The sequence below is a fragment of the Leptodactylus fuscus genome, chromosome 1 (assembly GCF_031893055.1).
Source record: "Leptodactylus fuscus isolate aLepFus1 chromosome 1, aLepFus1.hap2, whole genome shotgun sequence".
NCBI classification, from domain to species: domain Eukaryota; kingdom Metazoa; phylum Chordata; class Amphibia; order Anura; family Leptodactylidae; genus Leptodactylus; species Leptodactylus fuscus.
Window position 1 is genome coordinate 209,236,867 of NC_134265.1, and position 21,744 is coordinate 209,258,610.

The 21,744-nt window shown below is 42.4% G+C and overlaps 1 protein-coding gene across 1 annotated transcript in view; it reads left to right on the top strand.

Annotated features, from left to right (window-relative positions):
* LOC142189623 (phospholipid-transporting ATPase IK-like) overlaps nucleotides 1–21,744 on the top strand; it is a 177,992-nt gene that overhangs the window by 104,799 nt on the left and 51,449 nt on the right. The window contains exons 14-17 of the mRNA XM_075262228.1: nucleotides 1,979–2,138; nucleotides 7,250–7,438; nucleotides 12,551–12,660; nucleotides 14,712–14,876. Coding sequence (XP_075118329.1) covers nucleotides 1,979–2,138; nucleotides 7,250–7,438; nucleotides 12,551–12,660; nucleotides 14,712–14,876 — 624 coding nt within the window. The remainder of the gene's footprint in view (nucleotides 1–1,978; nucleotides 2,139–7,249; nucleotides 7,439–12,550; nucleotides 12,661–14,711; nucleotides 14,877–21,744) is intronic.

Consider the following 21,744-nt stretch of genomic DNA (forward strand, 5'->3'; position numbering starts at 1 on the left):
TTAGGGCTGGTTCACATTAGCGATTGCCTCCCGGAGTCCACAGGAGGAACCCCTGAACGGAATATTAGCGCAACTGCAAGCGCTTGCAGTTAAAGCGCACGGACCCCATAGACTATAATCACAGACTATAATGGGGTCCGTGTGCTTGCCGTGCACTACCCACACGTATCATTAGTGCGGGCAGTGCGCTGCAAGCACACGGACCCCGTTATAGTCTCTGGGGTCCGTGCGCTTTAACTGCACAGCGCTCCTCCTCAACACTCCTCAACTGCACTTCGCTCCTCCTAAACACTCTCCTCCTGCTACTCGTGGACTTGGTGACTCTCCTTTAGTCGAATAGTGGTTTCCCCTGAAACAAGCTTTTTTTCCCCATAGACTACAATGGGATTCAATATTCAATCGAGTAGTCGAATATTGAGGCTCTACTCGAAATGAATATCAAATCTCGAATATTTCACTAATTGCTCATCTCTAGTAATGGTCTTTTATTACTGACAAGAACCTGTTCCCTTTGTAGGACCTGCAGGTTTCTGCCTCCCAGTTAATACCTGGGTAGTTGAATTTCCCCGTATGACTTTATTATGTTTTGTGGCCTCATCAATTTAGCAATCTTGTTAGAGTGTTCCAGTTCAGGACTAACTTCCCCGACACTCTTCCCTCCAACCTGCTGCTTTCTAACTGTTACCCATTTAGCTGCTTCATGTTCCTGCACCTCCATGCTACCAACTCTATCTGTACCCCAGCAAGTTCCTGTTCTGTGAGCAACAAACTCCTTTCCAAGTTATCAATGGATCTCGGTCTTGTAATTTGCTCATGAGCTGAGCTTCGAAATGTGCAATGTGCTTACCTCTTGCACAGCAGTATGCCTAATAAGGATCTATTCACACAGAGTTTTTTGGTGCTGATTTTGATGCTGAATCCGCATCAGAATCCACGTGGTAAAAAAGCCTCCCATTGACATAGGTTCCTTTTTCCACTAGCAGAAAAAGGAACCCATTGAAGTCAACGGGAGGCTTTTTTTCCACGTTGATTCTGACGTGAATTCAGCGTTAAAATCAGCGCCAAAAAACTTTGTGTGAATGCACCCTTTAAATGCTGCTCATGCAGAGAATACATGCTGCAAGACGTACACTGGACTGCATTGCTAAGCATGGAGCACATCTTACCTAATGGTAATTGTCACAGAAAAAAAAAAAATACAAGTAAAATATACACAAATCAAATAAAATGTAAATAGGCTGAAATGTTTTTTTTTTGTTTTGTTCTTTTTGTTTTGTGTGTTTTAAAGTCCCTGAATCTTAAGTCACACTTAAACCAAAAGCACACAAGTTTTTTTTTATGTTTAGGGCTTTCTTAGAGCAAGTTGTGAGACCACCCTTCAATATGTTTCAATATGTATAATGGACATGCTGCAATTTTTTTGCAGGCAATGTAAAATACGGCACTTTTTCTGCAGGCGACTCTGCATTATGGCAAAGTGGGGCCCCAGCCTAAAACTTATGTTTCATCCCTCTGTCAAAACTTCTTTAAGGTTAAGGGCCCCTTCACACGGCGTAAGCGCGCCGCTCATTTAGACACATATACATATGTCCGAGTATATGCCAATATACGCGCGCTTCCCATTGAAATCAATGGGCTCTGTTTTGAAGCGCTGTGCTTGGACACGTGTATATGTGTCTAAATGAGCGGCACGCATACGCCGTGTAAAGGGGCCCTAAGGCCCCACATGGCATCCTGCAACAAAAAGGCGCTACAGAAAAAACTGCAGCAGCTACACACCAAAGGTCTATTAATATAATAGTACCTAGTAGCATGCAAACAAAAGAAATAAATGAGTAGCTTACGTTTTAATATGCATAATCAAATCCTGTGTATATTTGTATTTTTCTACTGGATTACTGTAGTTAATTCTAGCTTTTTATTTTTTATGTTTGTACTGCGAGATCTATTATATTGTGACAAATATTTCCTTTTACAGGAAGTAAGTTTTGCATGGAATAAGTATGCAGACAAATCCTTCCGGTTCTATGATCAGTCTTTGTGCAAAGAAATAAAGGAAAGACAAAATCCTTTGTTGCACGAGTTCTTCAAGGCAATATCTCTGTGCCATACAGTTATGACAGATAATAATAAAGAAGGTATGTTATCTTGATATTATAAACCTAGTTTGCCACCTGTAAAGGTTTATTAGTATGCTTAATCCATGTTGGCTAAACTAATATGCCAACATAGTTTTAAAAAAATAGAAATCAAAAAAGTAAAGGAAAATAATGTTTTGTAAAAATAAAATATATAAAAATGTGTACAAATAAGCAGTTGTAGCTGATGCATCCAAAGGAAACCCATATTACCTTTATCCAGTGGTGTAACTAGTGAGGGGCAGAAGGGGTGGCTGCAAGTGAGAACACAAACAGCAGACGTCAGCTTCTCTGCACAGATGGGCGTGATGACATTGATGGTATTACTCCTCCTGTGCTGAGACATACATGTCCAATGCATGGACATGGTGCATATAGCAGGGCTCAAGAAGTGGAGGCGACAGCTCCATCCATCAAGGGATAGCAGGTAGGTGAATATAACTTTATTTTATTTTTTAGCACAGTTATATATATTTTAATAGTATAAGAAGTCTTAAGAGGGGGCATTATGTTGCTGAGGGGGTAATTTATATAAGGGTTAATTTATATAAGGGAGCTTTATCAATTTAGAAGTCATTTATAAAAGGGCTATTAGGGACATTATTACTAAAAAGGGTGGGTTATTTAAGGGGCCATTAGGGAGAATTATATACATATGGAAGCAGTCATTTATATAAGTGTTCATTAGGGGACTTTATGAATAGAAGGGGACATCATTTATATAATTGGTCATTAGGGGAGCAGTATTTATGTCAGGGGGAATCACAGGGATAATATAACGAGGCAATTCATTTCATTATAAGGGTTGTACAGGATCACCACTTTTTTATTATGAGGCCGGGGAGGGTGAAAAAAAAATCCATATTCATCTCTCCCCAGTGCCTTGGCGTCTCCTGGAGTGGTCCGGTCTGTCCGGTATGAAGCAGATTTCTCCTGCCTGTGTTATTGAAGTGGCTTGTGGTTTGTGAGACAGCTACAGCAGCAGGACAGGGCCTGATGCTCCAGTGTTTTCTTCCAGTGGAGGTTCCCACTACACGCGACAGCTCAGGCCAATCAGCGACCTAAGGAAAGAACATGGGACTTCCTCTTGAAGAAAACACCAGATCAGAAGTCCGGGCTGCACTGGAAGACAAAAGTGGTGTCAGAAGGTGATAGGCAGAGTGCTGAAGTCCCAGTATATCTCCCCCAGATTTCTAACTTATGTGTGGTCCGTGCGGGTCTTGAGTAGGCCTCAGCCCCAGGTGTGAGTAATAGGCTATTTACTGCATACCTCCCGACTGTCCTGATTTCTGCGGGACATTCACGAATTCGGTGTCCTGTCCCGCGGTCCCAGTTGGCGGGAGGTATGTCCGGATGAGTTGAACACATAAGCGAGTAAAGCAGGAGCTGTCACAGCTCAGCTCCTGCCTTACCACTGCACTCTGGCTTCTGCATGTGTAGGCACGATGTGATGACGTCACATCGGGCCTACAACTATGTGAGTGGAGTGAGAGCGCGCACAGAGCTGCAGGGGAGCGTTGGAAGGTGAGTATAAGTGTTTATGTTAAACATTGAGGGGAACATAATGTAGGGGACCCATGAAACTCGGGGCAGATGAAGGGGGGGGAATGGCATGACATGACATTGGGGCAGATGAAGGGGGAGGAACGGCATGACACTGGGGCAGATGAAGGGGGGGACGGCATGACACTAGGGCAGATGAAGGGGGGGGACGGCATGACACTGGGACAGATGAAGGGGGGAAAGAACTGCATGAAACTGTGATCAGAGATGGAGGACATGAATCTTGGGGAAGAGATGGGGACATGAAACTGGGCAGAGATGGGGGGACATGAAACTGGGGCAGAGATGGGGGGACATGAATCTGGGGGCAAAGATGGGGGAAATGAAACTGGGGCAGAGGTGGGGGGATATGAAACTGTGGTCAAAGATGGGGAGGACATGAAACTGTGGTCAGAGATGGGGGGACATGAAACTGGGGGCAGAGATGGGGGGAATATAATTTACAGGTGACTGTAGCAAGATTATACTGGGGGCACATGAAAAATGAAAATGGGCGGAGTCAACCTAAAAGTGGGCGGAGCTAAGTTTGCCGCAGCGCACACCACATATTTTGTCGATCTTTTGGCTCTTCGAAGTTGGGAGGTATGTTACTGGGTCATAAAAGGCTGCAGAGTCTGCACACCAGGGCAAATCCTGGTAGTGAGAGGAAGTGCCTGGGTCTGTCCTGACACACTGAGTGTCTGCTGAGACAGTATTGTGCTTTTTTTTAAATTCTTTTTGATTCAAGTAGATAGGCTGAGGACAAGCAGGAGATGATCCACCCCCTTCCTTGTGGGTGGCCACTGTTTAGTGTTGCACCTAAGGGTTAGATGGGACCAACTGAGACAAAATACATTCAAAGGCTGGGATTAGAGAAAGACCCTTAGGGGAAGAGGAGAGCAGGCAGCATTGGAAGACTAACCTGCATCTCTAGAAATGATAAAGTTAAGCAGTGGTCCAACAAAGACAGCGCCAACCTTAAGTTAGTTGACTGGAGCTCTGATGTTCTGAGCTCCAATCCAGTAATGGAGGGAGAAGCAGCAGGGGCTGCAGCGGACAACACTGGTAACATCCAGCCAGGTGAAGAAAGCAGTGCCAGCTCCAAGCAGTCCCCGATCACTGGTCAGGCTCCAAATGTGGCTGTACAGCAGGAGGCAGTGAAAGATGTTGGGCGGGAGCACACCTTCCTGATATTGGTTTCGGCATCTGTAGTTTTGACAATCACTGCAGGTAAGATTTGAGGGACGAAGCCAGGGTTGGAGACCCTTGTGGTAATAGCTGGGAGGCCAGCACTGTGGACCTCTTAGAGATCAGTTTCTTTCCCATCTAAGGAGGCAAGGGACAACAAAGGCAGAAAACTCTTGTAAGGGCACGAGAGGCCGATAGGTACAACTCTATGCGGCCATTTCCAGCTGAATAAATTAGTGATATGTTTTCATGAAATAGGTTTTTTTTATTATTATTATTTGTATAATGGTGCCATTAAAAAATATTGGATTACATTGGACTGCATCCAGATGTGGATATACGCAACTATGTGTTCATAAAGATGTAGTAGTCTATATTATATTTCACTGATAAAGTTATCAATTGTTTAAACCAATTGATGTCACTGCTGATGTTTTTGAATTGCTTTATGATGTACTTATTTATCTAGCATATTTTTCCTATTTCTCTAAATGCATGACAGAGCTTACATACAAAATATGCCTTCCTCTTTCTTTTGAATGCCTTCTGCTGTTGCTATGAGAAATGTTTACAATGTTTCTAAGTATGTGGTATACGATTTGCAATGTCTGTTTTTACAGTGCTGCTGTTTAAAGGGATCCTATCATAAAAACGCATTTTTTTTTCTCATTAACATGTCGGAATAGCCTTAAGAAAGGCTATTCTTCTCCTAACTTTCGTTGTCTTCTCCGCGCCGTCATTCCATAGGAATCCTGTTTTTTGTCGGTATGCAAATGAGTTCTCCCGCAGCACTGGGGGCGTCTTTAATGCTGCAAGAAAACTCTCTTCAGTGTCGCCTCCATCTTCGTCAGCAACATCCTCTTCTTCCGGCGCAGGTTTCAGACTTCTAGGCCACGGGCAGAGCAGACTGCGCATGCCCACAAGCCTCAAGAAAATGGCCGCTTGAACGAGCCATGGAATCTTTAATGGGAATGAAGAAAAGGTGGCGACAGCTGTTGGAAACTAAGTGATAAGTTCATCATGTAACTGCAGACATTTAAATGTCTGACACCTGTTCTGAATCCTTGCACTGTGCTCAACAGACAGGGCACCCATTTCCATCCACTAATGCTGCTCCAAAGGTTTATCTATATGAATAAGTTCTGCATTAGCCTAAAGTGAAAGCTCCAGTATGACTCCCCAAAATTGTAAGTTTGTCTTAGCATATGTTCACACTTGTCTAGCCTCACATTCCAGTCAAATGGTTCTAGGAAGAGTAACCAAGTGGCAAATGAAACAGAATTACCCAGCCAGATTATACAAAAAAACATGCAGCAAAGCCGACCTGGCTTCATCCTTAGGTCTCTGCAGACGTTGACACCTGAAACTCCACTGCACTTTAAAATGTTTTTGGTACCAATACATCAGTTTTCTTTAATGTGTATAGTAACATGGGAAGGACTATCCTCTTCACTAAATTAATATTTCCAGCCACAGGCTACAGAATTCCTGTGGCCAACCCACAATTTCCCCAATTTAAAGGCATAAGGAAGAATTTCTGCCAGTTAATATAGAAGTGAAAAATGCCATGGCTTGTGGCAGAGTAGCATCAGGGTTGGCAATATATATTGCCTATGTTGTCTGCATACAGGCCCTGTGGGACTATTCAAATGCCAAGATATGCTATATCATGATATATATGTAATGCCAGAGGTTTGATAGCAATGGCAAAAATAAATGAAGAAAGCAGGCATCGTTGTCTTGTGCCACACACCAATGTGGAGGAACAAGACAGGAGAACATTCACCAACACCCAAATCCTGGAGGGACTTATACAAAATAGTAATCAATCTAACAAAGTTGTCACCTAATTCAAACCTGTACAAAACTGCCCTGAGATACAGCCACTCAGCTATACATATCTAGTAATTGAGGAGCTAAAACCTCCTCTTTTTGATCTCCACTGGCTTCCCACACTTGCGCCATAGAGCCCAGAACAAGTGACGTCCCGTGCCCAGAAGATCCAGATGCGGAAACAGAACATCACGGAAAATCGAAAAATATAGATTTTTAGTACAATAATTAATTTACAAGGTAGGCAGAGTGTGGGGGTGGAGTGGGAAGCTTAGATTAGAAAGATCGGATTATCACAGACAACGCCTTTAAGTGGGTCAGTTCTCTAGCTGTTAAAAACATGTAGAACATTGAAAATAAAAACAGATGTCTGCATGAGCCCTAGAAACTGTGTATGGATGTAGCAAGAACAATGGGCATTTATGTATAATAATAAAAATAAACTAGCTGATTTTTGCATATTATATATAAAATGTATCTTCATAACATATATTCATAAGTTCCAATTTATTGCTCACATTTATTGTAATTATTTTTGTCTTTACAAGGTATGTTGGTCTACAAATCTGCCTCTCCTGATGAAGAAGCTTTAGTCACTGCTGCTAGAAACTTTGGCTATATTTTCCTCTCCCGCACTCAAGACTCCATTACAGTTATTGAACTGGGTGAAAAGAGAACCTACGATATTCTAGCTCTTTTGGACTTTAGTTCTAGTCGCAAGAGGATGTCTATTTTAGGTAAATATATTAATAAAATTAATGATATCATATATAAAAGCAAGTGAAAAATTTACACTCCAAAAAATGAAGATTATTTACAAATTACTTACCAATTGCAGAACTACTAAGGATTGATCATTGCCATCAATTTGTCTGAATGTGGAGGGGGGTGGGGAAGGAGCAGGGTCACAGCATCGCCCCACTCCTGCCACTGTTGGCTTCCTACAGCAGCAGGAGTAGGATGATATGCAGGCCCTGGGCTTGGAGCAGATTGTGTCATGAAGGAGTGAACCCATCCTGGCATCTGCCATGCTATTCCGGCAGATGCTGGGTCTGTAAAGATGATGGCGGCCACTCTGTTGCAGAGAGGTTGCCATAGCAACTGAGTTTCCACTGTAATGTACAGCAGAGACCTGGAGCAAATGCTCCCCTCAGAGTACCAAAACTGCCCCCAGGGCTGGCCCTCACCAACTCTGCACCTTACATATTGCAGGACAGCTCCTGCACAGCAAAATCGAGGGAGATGTCCTTTTCCTGTGACAGCTGGGAGTCTAATGAAGGCTCCCAGGCATGTCATATCAATATTATTATTACGGCAGGTCTATGGCCAGCCTCAATAGTAATGTATAGAATCTCCCATAGACTTCAATACACTTGCAGTGATTGCAGGTTCAAGCCCCCTAGGGGAATAATAAAGTAGTAAAAAAAAAAAAAAAGTTTTAAAATAAATCTAAAAAAAAAAAAGTAAAAATTTTATTTCTAAATCACCCCTTTTCCTTTTACTTATAAAAGTAGAATATTACTGTGAAACACATACACATTAGTTATCCTTGTGTCCGAAAATGCTAATTTATAAAAATATTTTTCCCGCAGGATGAACGTTGTAGCAGAAAAAAAAGTCAAAAGTGCTGAACCGTTTTTTTTTTTTTTTTTTTGCTGTTTCGCCTCTGATTTGAATAAAAAGTGATCTAAGCAATAGACAATCCCCAAAACGGTATAACTCAAAAGTACCTCTGGCCCTGCAAAAAAAGACGCCCTATGCTTCCCCGCTCAGCTGCAGGGACACCTGTCAATGTGGTCTTGCAGCTGTTGCAAAACTACAACACCCATACGTTATTAAATATTTTATCACATTTTTTGGTTTAAATTTTTTTTCCCCTATTTTCCTCCTTTAAAACCTAGGTGCATATTGTGGTCTTATAGTCCGAAAAATACAGTATATGTTCTCTACGTTCAGTTTTACTTCAAAACTCAAATTCTACAAAATCTCTTGACATTTTCTGGAGGGTTTTTCCAATTTTAATTTGTCTGCCAGGGCAAGGCCACACGATGTAGCCAGATGCTGCTTCCACCCATTCAGCAGAAGCCCTGTCTACCTTCAGATGCCAATAACACATGCTGTAGTGGGTAAAGTCTCAGTATTCTCACAAAATCGGTGAGCCATTGCCCATTCCAGGTGGTGGTTTTGTTAGGGTTAAAGGGATTCATGTTTTTATTTTTAACTAATCCTATCTTCCTGTAGCCTTTAGAAAGAGTATTGTAGGCATACCTTTCTTTTACTGAATCTTGTTGGTTTTACCATAAAAAGCCCTTTTCTTCTTATATAAATTAGTCTTCACAGAGCATAGAGGGAAAGAATGGGATGCAGGGACAATGATGTGAGTGTCCTCGAAGCACAGGGGCAATGCCTATGTTTGTTGAGGTTCACGGGCCGAAACTTAGGCAGATTCACAAAAGCAGGAGACAACTCCAATCATAATGACATATACAGCTGGTAAATAAATATGGTTTGGTTTTACCAGTCTATGAAGCTTCAAATGACCCTCAATTCATATATCTGACCCCTTTTTCAAAGACCCTCTGCCCTGCCTACTTTCTGAAACTTTCCATCAGTGGGGTCATAATTTTTCATTTGTTTGCGGTACACATTTTGCTTGGTTGGTTTCCAGACTGACAACTGTAGTTGAGTGGCTAGGATTTACAGCCACAAAAGATTTGCTAATTAATGGCTGTCTGTACTCAACTCACACCCGGCAACTTTACTAACCATCTGTATCCTGACTTGTGGATTGCAATTACCATACGAATTACACAGGCGCCACACTGAAACATTGAAGCAAAATCCAACTAAGACAATAAACATAAAAGTTAAAACACAACTAGACATAAATCATAACACAATATAATATATACATACATATTTCATCACTCCTCTGCAGTTTGGAAAAAAAAGAGAAAGTTGCATTTTACATTGTTTAAGCCGACCCGAATATAAGTCGAGGCCCCTAATTTTACCACAAAAAACTGGGAAAACTTATTGACTTGAGTAGATGCTGGGGGAAGGGGAGGGGGTGTTTGGTTGTCTGTCTGCCCCTTCCCTGAGCTTGAGGACAGGGTTTTTTTTCCCCCTCCACTTGGAATTCAGCCTGGCTAAATATATAGCGTATCTGCAGTGCTCGTATTAACCCCTTCCCAATGGAATAGGAGCACTGCAGATACCCTATATTTAGTAGATCGGGCACTTTCAGACACAGGGATACCTAATGTGTATGTGTTTCACAGTAAAGTTTCTATTTTGAGGGAGGGTTCACACCAGTGCCCAATCTCTGTAGACAGTCTAAATATATACCAGATTAACAATGAATAAATTGGGGCCACAGCGTATACTTTACAAACATCCAGAAAATTGCCCATACAGAATGCTGTTTTATTAAATTAAAAAATTAAAAAAAATTTTGAAGCAAAAAATGGTAAAAGATTTAATATATGGGAGTTGTAGTTTTGCAACAGCTGCAAGGCCACATTGACAGGTGACCCTGCAGCTGTACGGGGATGCATAGAGTGTTTTTTTTTTGCGGGGCCAGAAGTACTTTTTAGTTATACCATTTTGGGGAATATCTATTGCTTAGATCACCTTGTATTGAAAAAAAACCGGTGGTTTATGACATATGATTTTCTACTTTTATATATATATTCTAGGGACAGGAGGTGATTTAGAACTTTTATTTATTTCATATTTTTATTATATATTTTTAAAGCTTTTTTTTTACTATTTTATTCCCCCCCGGGGGCTTGAACCTGCGGTCACTTGATTGCAAGTCCCATAGACGGCAATACAACTGTATTGCCGTCTATGGGACATTCTGTCTATTAGTATTACGGCTGGTCATAGACCCAGCCGCAATACTAATATAGCAGTGACAGGCCTGGGAGCCTCATTAGGCTCCCGGCTGTCACCCGAACAGGTCGGCTCCTGCGCAGGAGCCGGCCTGCAACTTTACAGGTACAGGGCCGGTGGGGACCGGCCCCGGGGGAGAAGAGGCCGCTGATACAGACTGCAGACCCGGCATCCGCTGTACTAGAGAGGCGGATGCCGGGGAGGGATAGACGCTATCACAGGTGCCGGGGCCTGAGACATCGCTGCGCTCCACTGTCCTGCATGAAGCCAGCGGCGGGGGGACGGAGGAGCAGAATAGCATCGCCCCTGCCGCTGCTGGCTTCATGCAGGGCAGAGGAGCGCAGCGATGTCTCAGGCCCCGGCGTCTATCACTTGCCGGCTTCCACCTCTCTATTACAGCGGGTGCCAGGCGCCACATTCAGACTATAAGACGCACCCTTCTTTTCCCCCCAAATTTTGGGGGAAAAAAGTGCGTCTTATAGTCCGAAAAATACGGTAATTATTGCTAAACATCGGGTAGCGTATTTCTTGAAATAATTGTCATTGCCAATTGTTATCATATCATTGTCTTCCAGTCTTGCAAGATACAAGTTAAATAGAAAAAGAACAACCCAAATGATCACAGAGGATCAAAAAAACTGCGCTTCACCTGAAGTAACAATGAAAAAAATTTTTTATTGACACACTAAAAAATTACACACGACGTTGATTTTGCAGCGTTTTGGGGTGATTCCCCTTTTTCAAGTGTTACACACAGAGCAAGGTTGAACCTTAAAACAAGAACACACATAAAAACATAAAATTACCAGCATGTATGTATAAATAGAATATCCAAATAGCTTGATAAAACCACAAATAAATATTAAAAAAATATAAAATAAATAAAAAATAAATAGTATACCAAAAAGTAGTCAAAGAATATCTAAAGGGTTTATACCACTTGCAGCAACCAAATAAATTCTATCCATAAGGTATCCCATGTACTCAAGTTATTTATGCAACGGTTTCCATAAAAAACATTTCCAATAAAGAATTTGCTAAAGTAAAATTGAATAAAATCTTTCTTTTTACCTGTAGTTCAGAGATCACTAGGACTGCAATGCTCAAGATTGTGTCAGTACTAAGGTAGCGTCCGCGTGGTTGATATATATATACATCCTTCCCTTTAGAAAAGACCGCGAGCATCATAGGCACTTCTGCGCATGTATAATAAAAAGACTCGCTTTATATGAAAATAATATTAACATAGTTTATGTGGCGCATAACTTTGTATTTCAAATGTTATTGCTATAGTCGGTTTTATTCATATTTCAAGGCGTTTCGTACGTGATAGTTTTATTCCGATTTCATTACGAGGTTTGGAAGGTTGTTGAAGCGCACGTATGTCTTGCGCATGCGTCTAATGTAGTTCCATAAGCTACGCCGTGGATCTCTCTATGTAGCAAGAAAACTTTGCGCATGCGTACTGTATTTCCTCATTCCGAGGCTTGAATACAAATGGACCGCAACATTGGTTAGTGAAACTTGCGCATGCGCATTACATTTCACTGTTCTGAGGCTTTTAACATCAGTGAACCGCAATTGAGGTAAGTATCACATCTGGCTTTTCCTTGTAACGGATCACTAAGGGGTATCTAAATACTTTTTAGACCTGTATTCTTATTGATCCTCAATATTGGCTGTATTGGTTATATTAGGTAGATATTAATTACATTTTCTTATTATCTTATACACTATTATTAGATAGATACCGTCTTTTATACCCCTAGCAATTTAATTAATAATATCCTCCTAGGGGTGAATTATTTTAAACTGCAGCTGTTCTAAACCTGGTAGCTGGAAAGCTAAGTCTTTATTCATTGTGAACAGATCAGCTCGGTGCACATCTTTATCTACAAGTTAAATAGAGACCTTGTATTTTTTTCTAATAACTTCTTTACTATTTTTTGCAGTAAAAAATGAAGAGGGAAAGATATTCCTCTATACTAAAGGAGCAGATAGTGTGATCTTAAAGCGACTGGACCCCAGATGTGAAACTGACACTTTTATGGATGTGTTAGATGTAAGTCTTTTTTTTTTACCTGTTTTTCTGAACCCTGTATTTACACATGGTATAAAATGAACACGTTGCTTAAATCTTTACTTTCCTCTGAGAGTTTTGATTTATTTTCTGAAATACACATGTACAAACACAATTAGTATATAGATGACACATTTCTTTTGCTATAAAATACAAAAGAGGAAACACCGAGCGGCAATATAGTGTAATATTGTTAGGGAATTGCTAGATGACAATTCCCCAGAAGCTGCTGAAAGAAGGGACACAAGGGACAGTGAGCCCTAAGCTGAAGATCCCCCACTGTCCCTTCCTCTTGCCAGGCCCTATCCTACGTAATAGGCGGCAACTTGAAGACGATCCCTTCCTATATATGTGGCACACATAATGCAGACAAGACAAACAACAACAATGGGAGGTCAGCTAGCCAGGGTTCGGTAACAGTCGAGCAATGCAGTGCCAAATCGAAGTCTAAAAGAATAGTCAGTAGGGAAAGCCAGAGGTCAAGGATTAGAATACAAGTAAATAAATAGCAAGGGAAGCCAGCAAGCATGAGGCAATAACAGGCACCAGTGTGAATGTGAGCCAAGACTAAATGGGGGACGATGAACCCGCCCTGAAACTGACAGGAAGGCAAACTGTCAATCACAGGGCAAGAGAAAATTTAACCACTTAATGGACAGAGGCAACAAGGGCAGAAGACGGGTGTGATGCAATTTCAATTACAGAACTAGAGCCGTGTTCACACAGTGCAACTAAAAACTCTAAGCAAATTATCAAACTGCACACGCCTCCTGCACCACATCCTTTTATAGATATGCCAACTAAATTAATATGATGCTCGCTAAGAAATTGAGAGCCAAACAACAATATTGTTTGTGCTTTTAAAGGTGTTGATTCTGTGATAACTTCCCGACCTGACAAAGTATATGAGATGTTTTATGTATAGGATCAGTTGCTTTATTCGACCCCTGTGATCCCTACACACAGCTTACTGAAAGTTACTTTCTAATCAGTCATGTCCCATACATATAACTCAGGGAACCCAAATGGGATACATCTTCTCCCCTGCATTGTTTGTGATGGTGGTGGAGCCATTTGAGCTAACCCAGACATTCAGGGATTTACTATCCTCATTAGATTACATTATATTGCTGTATACCAATTCTGTTAGGTACTCATACACCTCCATCCTCTCCCACACTACCTTCAAAACCAACTATAATACATGAGTGAAGCGACCTCCTACTGTAATGTCTCAGAATGGCCATTATTTCAGTATATCATGGGCCTTCGTGTGCCACTGGCCAGTGCTCTGCATAGGGATATTAATTAGTGCTGCCACCTTAGCTATTAGTGTGCAGTGGCATTATATTGGCATTACATTATACCACATTAGGTTTATTCTGTCACATGATCCTGCCAGTGAATGGCATATACTCATGTCTCCGAAGGTTCTAGAATCTGCCAGATTCCTTCAGTAGTGAATTGGGGCCTGTCCTAAGAAAGGACAACATCACCTCATCATCTCTCCCCTCAGGGGATGAGCCCCTCAGACTTCTATTACAATTTTTCTTGCTACTCTGCACCTCCATTGCATTGTTCAGTCTTCTCCAGTAGTCCCGGCTCTTCACAAATTGCCAGATGCCACAAGGAGGTCCAAGAGATGCCTGAAGAGATCCCAGAGTAAAATAATTGACAGCGAGATGCCATTTTAGTTTGTTAGAGAGGAATCCTTAATTGTGTGATTTCTTTAAAAACAATTTGGAATATTTGGGTCGAATACTGCTTGTTGCGAACCAATTTGTCTAACACTACTGTCAGCCAACAATAGAGAGAGCAAAACATGCAGGGCTACCTTTCTTCTTTTTCTAGAGTACCTGTGAGACGAGGGTCTGATGACACATGCCATAAATGTCTGAGATGGGAAAACCCTTTTAATAAATATTTTATAGTTTATTATTACTACAATCCATATTCAGTTATTTTTTTAAAAAAAATTTGCTGAAAAATCTACTGCTGCAACTTTACTTTCTGGTTTTCTTTTACTTGTGTAGCAATTTGCTGAAGAGACCCTTAGAACACTGTGCTTGGCCTATAAAGAAGTAGAAGAACATGATTATATGACCTGGAAATTAAGCCATCATGAGGCTTCCGTGACACTCAATAATCGTGAGGATTCATTAGAGAAAGTATATGATGATATGGAGAATAACCTACAGGTAATAACATTACCATGATATCATTTACTCTGTCATTAGAGAAATGCTGACTATACAGCGATCCAGGACTTGAAAGGAATGCACTGTGACTTGAGTGGTACAGCTAATGGCACTGGTCAAACACGGTGATGTGTCCATCCTTTCACTGGTCAGAGCAAGGGTACTGTGGCTGTACCCTTCCCACCAAAAACTCTCACAGGCCCTAAGGAGATGCAGAGATGAGGAGTTTGATAGGAGTAGATATGGTTGTAATTGTTTCTTGACTGGTGGATGGTGGGATGTCTTTAATTTTAAGTGTAAATATTAGGCAGGAGAGCTGTGGATCTTTAAAAGGCTAGCTTGTGACACATTTACTTCAGCAGTCAAGCAATTACCAGTCAGAAAACAAGAGACTTGGTCTCTTAGGTCACAAAATCCACAGTATGGCATTTGTTCCTCAATCTGTAATATTTGATACTTTTGTGTCGAAAAGACAAAAGTGTTGTAGGTATGATACCTTTATTGACTAACCAGAAAAATTACATTTGCAAGCTTTGAAGCCACAGAAGCTTCTCTTCAGGCATTTCCAAATAAATGACTGAGAACTTAGCACAACACTGGCAAGATGCCACACAAAGGCAATAAGTGAATGAGGTGATACATTATTGAGATAAGGTAGGGTAATAAAACTGAGATTATACGGGTGATGGGTTGGGAGTGGTGGTTCTAGTCATCTAGAGTTAATAATAATAAATAATAATAAATTTATATAAATATATATAGCGCCAACATATTCTGCAGCACTTTACAAATCAGAGGACACATGAACAGACAGTATAAGAGGTTACACTGTGACAAAAAAATAAACATATCAAACAGTAGTAATGAGGGCCCTGCTTGCAAGAACTTACATTCTATGAGGAGATAGGGGGACACAAGAAGTCAGAGGGCTTGTTTGCTAAAATGGTCCAGCCATCTTTTAATATAGAAGGTTAAGTAACTGAAGCTGTATGCGCCCGTTACCAGCCGGTATCTGTAAATGAACAGATCTTAAAGGAGTGCAGTGTAACTTCTAGATGGAGAGGACAGGATCTGAGGAACAGAAGAGGAAGGATAAAAGGTGTTATTGTTCTATACCTGTTCACATTACACTGTGATCAGATCACGTGATAAGCCTGACCACACAGATGTGATTTTAGAGTTAGTTTTGGGGCTGTTGTAGTTGGGGATTAATCGGATTGTCCAGGGTAAAGCATTCCGGAACATCCGTGCAGCTTGAGAAAAGTCTTAGAGATGGGAGTAGGATGTTCAGATAACAGAGGATACCAGTCAAAGGCTGCATTCACACGGAGTAACACCAGCGTGTATCACAGCCGTACACGCCGGCGTTACAGCAGGGCTGCCGTACACTTCCCATTCATTTCTATGGGAGCCGGCATGCGAGCGCTCCCCATAGAAATGAATGGGCTGCTTCTTTTACTGCGAGCAGTCCCATTGAAGTGAATGGGAAGTGCCGGCGTATACGGCAAGCTCTGCTCATGCCATCCCGTACACGCCGGCACTTCCCATTCACTTCAATGGGACTGCTCGCAGTAAAAGAAGCAGCCCATTCATTTCTATGGGGAGCGCTCGCATGCCGGCTCCCATAGAAATGAATGGGAAGTGTACGGCAGCCCTGCTGTAACGCCGGCGTGTACGGCTGTGATACACGCTGGCGTTCCGTAGTGTGAATGCAGCCTAAAGTCACTGGCAGAATGCAGAGGACAGTTAGGACAGTAGACAGTGATGAGAGAGGAGATATGGGGGGGGGCGCAAGCGTGATCATTTTATATTGTATTCTATGATGGATGGGCAATCAATACATTAATCGACACAAGGTAGATGCGTCTGTTTACCAGTTTGACAGAAAGATCAGTCCGGCGGCTGCATTTAGGGAAGATTGTAGAGGGGAGAGTTTAGTAAGATGAAGCCTAATTAAAAGGGAATTGCAATAGTGAAGATGACAGAGAATCAGAGTGACAATGAGGGTTTTTAATGTTTCCATGGTGAGAAAAGGGTGATATCTGGAGGTGTTTTTAAGGTGCAGGTGGCATGAGTTGCAAGTGTCTGAATATGTGGGTTAAAGATGAGATCTGGGTAAAATACAAACCCCAGACAGTGAGCTTTCTGTCTCTGTGTAATAGTAAGGCAACAGATAGAAATGCAGATATCAGGGTTAGGTTGGTTAGTAGATGGACGGAACACAAGAAGTTCAGTTTTTGAACATTCAATTTTAGGTAAAAAGAAGACATGATGTTAGAGACAGCAGAGACACAGTCACTGGTGTTCTGTAAGAATGATGTCATGGGATGATGTATCTAGTAGAATGTCATTAGCATAAAGATGGCATTGATAGCCAAATCTGCTGATGGTTAGTCCAATTGGGGCTGTGTACAGAGAGAAGAGGAGGCGGCCTATGACTGAGCCCTGAGGAACCTAAACCCCAAGGAGCAGAGGAGAAGAAATAGCACCAGCAAATGATACACTAAATTTGCGGTTAGAGAAATAGGAAGAAAACCAAGAGAGAGCGAAGTTCCTGAGTCCATAGTGAGGAGGAGTGGGAGGTCTACAGTTTCAAATGCTGCTGAAAGATCCAGAAGAATAAGTAGTGAATTGTTCCCTCTAGATTTAGCATACAGGAAATCGTTGGAGACTTTTGTCAGGGTTGTTTCTGTGGAATGTAGAGCACGAAAACCTGATTGTAAGGGGTCCAGAAGAAAGTTAGCAGAGAGATAGCGGATTGGCGAGATAGACCAAATGTTCCTGGGGTCTAGAGATGAAGGAGAGGTTAGAGACACGGGTCAAGGGAGGGTTTTTTCAGCAGTGTGGTTATGACAGCATGTTTGAAGGAGAAGGGAAAGTTTCCAGAAGAAAAAGAAAGGTTATACATTTTAGTAAAGTGAGTTGTAACACCATGAGACAGAGACTGGAGGAGGTGTGATGGATGGAGTCAGTTATGCAAGTAGTGGGGTGAGAATAAGAAAGGAGCTGGGTAACTTCTTCTTCTATTACCGGGTCAAATAATGAGTTCACAATGAGGAGCAAGAGTGGGAAGGGGACTGATGCACTTGGAGATTGAGTTATTTAACGATGGATGTTGTCGATTTTGTCTTTAAAGTACGTGGCCATGTCTTGAGCACTGGGGTCTGTGACAGGAACCTGTATCTTAGGAGGGGCAACATGGTAGCTCAGTGGTTAGCACTGCAGCCTTGCAGCGCTGGACTCCTGAGTTCGAATCCCACCAGGAACAACATCTGCAAGGAGTTTGTATGTTCTCCCCGTGTTTGCGTGGATTTCCTCCCATTCTCCAAAGACATACTGATAGGAAAGCAAAAAAAAAAAAAAAAAAAGTACATTGTGATCCCTATATGGGGCTCACAATCTACATTTAAAAAAAAGGAACCTGTATCTTAGGCGTGAGGAGGGAGTGAAAGGTGGCAAAGAGTCATTTGAGGTTATTGGAGAGAGAAGAGATAAAAGAAGTGAAGTAAACTTTTTTGGCGAGGTGAAGGGCAGGATTTGAGCATAAACTTGAAGTGTAGAAAATCTGCAGATGTCTGATTTTCACCATAGACGTTCAGCACATCTTGAGCATCACTGATGTGTGCCAAGGTTGCCAGTGTCTTTATTGAAATGTTCGGATGGTCAAGGGTGCTATTTTAGTCATTTTGAGAGTCTCATTGTAATGTTCAGTAGCCAGTTCAGGACAAGTGAAAGAAGAGATGGGAGACAGTGATGACTGTAGTGTATTTGACAGACGCTGTGCGTTTACAGCCCGTAGATTTCTGTATGTGCGGTAGATTGGTGTGAGCAAGAGCCTTTTAGGATAAAGGAAAGAAGTTTGTGGTTGAAAATTGGTAGGCAAGAGTTAGTAAAGTCAGAGACTAAACCGAGCAATAAGAAGACCAGATCAAGGATATATCTTTGTCTGGGTGAAGGAGTAAGCTGAGAGAGACCAAGAGAAGTGGTTAGTGATAGAAGGCGAGAGGCAGATGGGGGGGGGGGCTTAAAGGGAATGTTAAAGACACCTATAATGCAGGTATGAGTTTAACAGGATAGGAAATTGGGAAACCATGAAGAAAAGTGATCTTAGAAGTGCTAGGGTGAGCAAGGGGATGGTAGATGACAGCTACTCGCAGGGCGAAAGGGCAGCAGAATCTAATAGTGTGGACCTCAAAAGAGGGGAAAAAGAGCAATGGTTTTGTGGAATGACCTGAAAAGTGCCTTGTGGTGATAGAAGGGCACCTACCCCTCCACCTTGCCTATCCTCAGGTCTAGGGATGTGTGAAAATTAAAGGCCATCATAACAGAGAGCAGCAGGAGAGGCTGTGTCAGATTGTTTAATCCAGGTTTCAGTAACAGCCAGCAGGCTAAAAGATTTTGCAGTGAAGAGATCTTGAATAATGATAGTGCAGACTGAACGGGTGTTCCAGAGAGCACAAGAGAACTGGTGCAAGAGAAAGAAACGGCAGACAACAAATATTAATAAAGTTAGCAGGGATTTTTGGTGAGACACTTAGAGTTGAGGTTAACAGAAGGAGGACCAGGGTTTGGAGAGATGTCCCCAGCAGCTAGAAGCAGGAGAATGGAGAGAGACATCAGTTGGTTAAGTGATTTGTGAGATTATTCTAATTTCTTGCACAGAAGCACAAGGTAGGTTAAGGTGGTTGATGAAGGTGAACAGAGAATGGCAGCTGCACATAGGAGAAGAGGGACTTATTTGGATAGAAGTAACAGGAGGTGGGAATGGGCGTTAAGTTTGCCAAAAAAAAAAAACAACAGCAAATAGAGACAAAAGACATGCAGTGAACATGGGGAGACAATTGTATTTTGAAACTTACAAGTTTTTTGGTGTGATAATGCAGTTGATGTTTCTTCTGCCTTGTCTGTCATGTTTAACTGCAGCTTCTACACACTTGTGATTGAATTAAACTTGAATTAATTGAATTGTATCGTGCCAACCCCAGCATTTGTTAGTTAGTGGTGAATTGTGTCAATATAAGGGCTCATAAATCCAAGGACAACAGCAGGGTGCCCTTAGTGGTTATATACGACCCTCAAATGAACATTTTGAGGGAAAATTGCTGCTAACCTTCAACCAGTGGCGTAACTACCGCCATAGCAGCAGAGGCAGCTGCCACAGGGCCCGGGACATTAGGGGCCCGGCGACAGCCGCTACCGGTGCTATCATTATACTCGGGGGTCTTTTCGGACCCCTGAGTATAATGATCGGCGGACCGGGAGAGGTAAGAAACATAAAAAACATGTTACTTACCTCTCCACAATCCTTCCTGACGTCCTTTCTGACGTCTCTGACGTCACATGAACCCGGCCTGCGTCCCGGGTCATGTGACGTCTGACGTCATTCAACAAGGACAGCAGCGGAGAAGGCAGCAGAGAAGACCGCGTAGCAGCCGGGGGACAGGTAAGTAACAGTAGTTTTTTATGTTTTTATTCCCCCGGGTCTCCGATTATTATACTCTGGGGTCTGAAAAGACCCCAGAGTATAATAATTGTTTATGGGTGTCCACAGTGGGACATAATACTGTGTGCAGGGGCGACTATGGGGGATAATACTGTGTGCAGGGGCCACTATGGGAGATAATACTGTGTGCAGGGGCCACTATGAGGGATAATACTCTGTGCAGGGGCCACTATGGGGGGTAATACTGTGTGCAGGGGCCACTATGGGGGGTAATACTGTGTGCAGGGGCCACTATGGGGGGTAATACTGTGTGCAGGGGCCACTATGGAGGATAATACTGTGTGCAGGGGCCACTATGGGGGGTAATACTGTGTGCAGGGGCCACTATGGGGGGTAATACTGTGTGCAGGGGCCACTATGGGGGGTAATACTGTGTGCAGGGGCAACTATGTGGAATAATACTGTTTGCAGGGGCCACTAAGGGATATAATACTCTGTGCAGGGGCCACTATGGGGGGTAATACTGTGTGCAGGGGCCACTATGGGAGGTAATACTGTGTGCAGGGGCCACTATGGGGGGTAATACTGTGTGCAGGGGCCACTATGGGGGGTAATACTGTGTGCAGGGGCCACTATGGGGGGTAATACTGTGTGCAGGGGCCACTATGGGGGGTAATACTGTGTGCAGGGGCCACTATGGGGGGGTAATACTGTGTGCAGGGGCAACTATGTGGAATAATACTGTTTACAGGGGCCACTATGGGGGATAATACTGTGTTAAGGGGCCACTATGGGGCATAATAGAACGCACAGAAATGCGTAGGAGGGGGTCGGTTGGGGGGGGGGCATGTCAAAAGTTCGCCACGGGGCCCCGCCATTCCTAAGTACAACACTGCCTTCAACCAATATTTCACAGGAACAATAAACTAAATGAAGTATTCCCAGATTAGCCTCTCCTTGCACATAAACGACTACCAACCTTTTGGAATCAGAGATGGGTACATTTCAATGCAACAGTAAAAAATGCAAGACTTGTACCCACATCTTGTTGTGAAGCACAGTCTACATACCAAACACACAGCAGGACTATAAGATTTTTGGAACATTTTTATGTACATCCCCAAATGTGGTGTGCAAGATACTGTGTACAAGGTGCCCCAAATGAAGAACTTTACATTGGAGAAACAGAGCAAAAATTGCTTACCAGGATGAATTCACACACAAAAGTAACAGCTGGATACCCCCTGTAAAACATTTCTCTGGGCTAGACCACAGCTTTTCAGACTTAAAAGTCCTAATTCTAAAATGACAAAGAGGGGAAAATTTGGGAATTCAAACTGATGATAAAATTCAGATAATTTACAAAAGGACTCAGTCTAACACCTGGATTTATGAGCCCTTACGTGGACACAATTCATCCCCCTC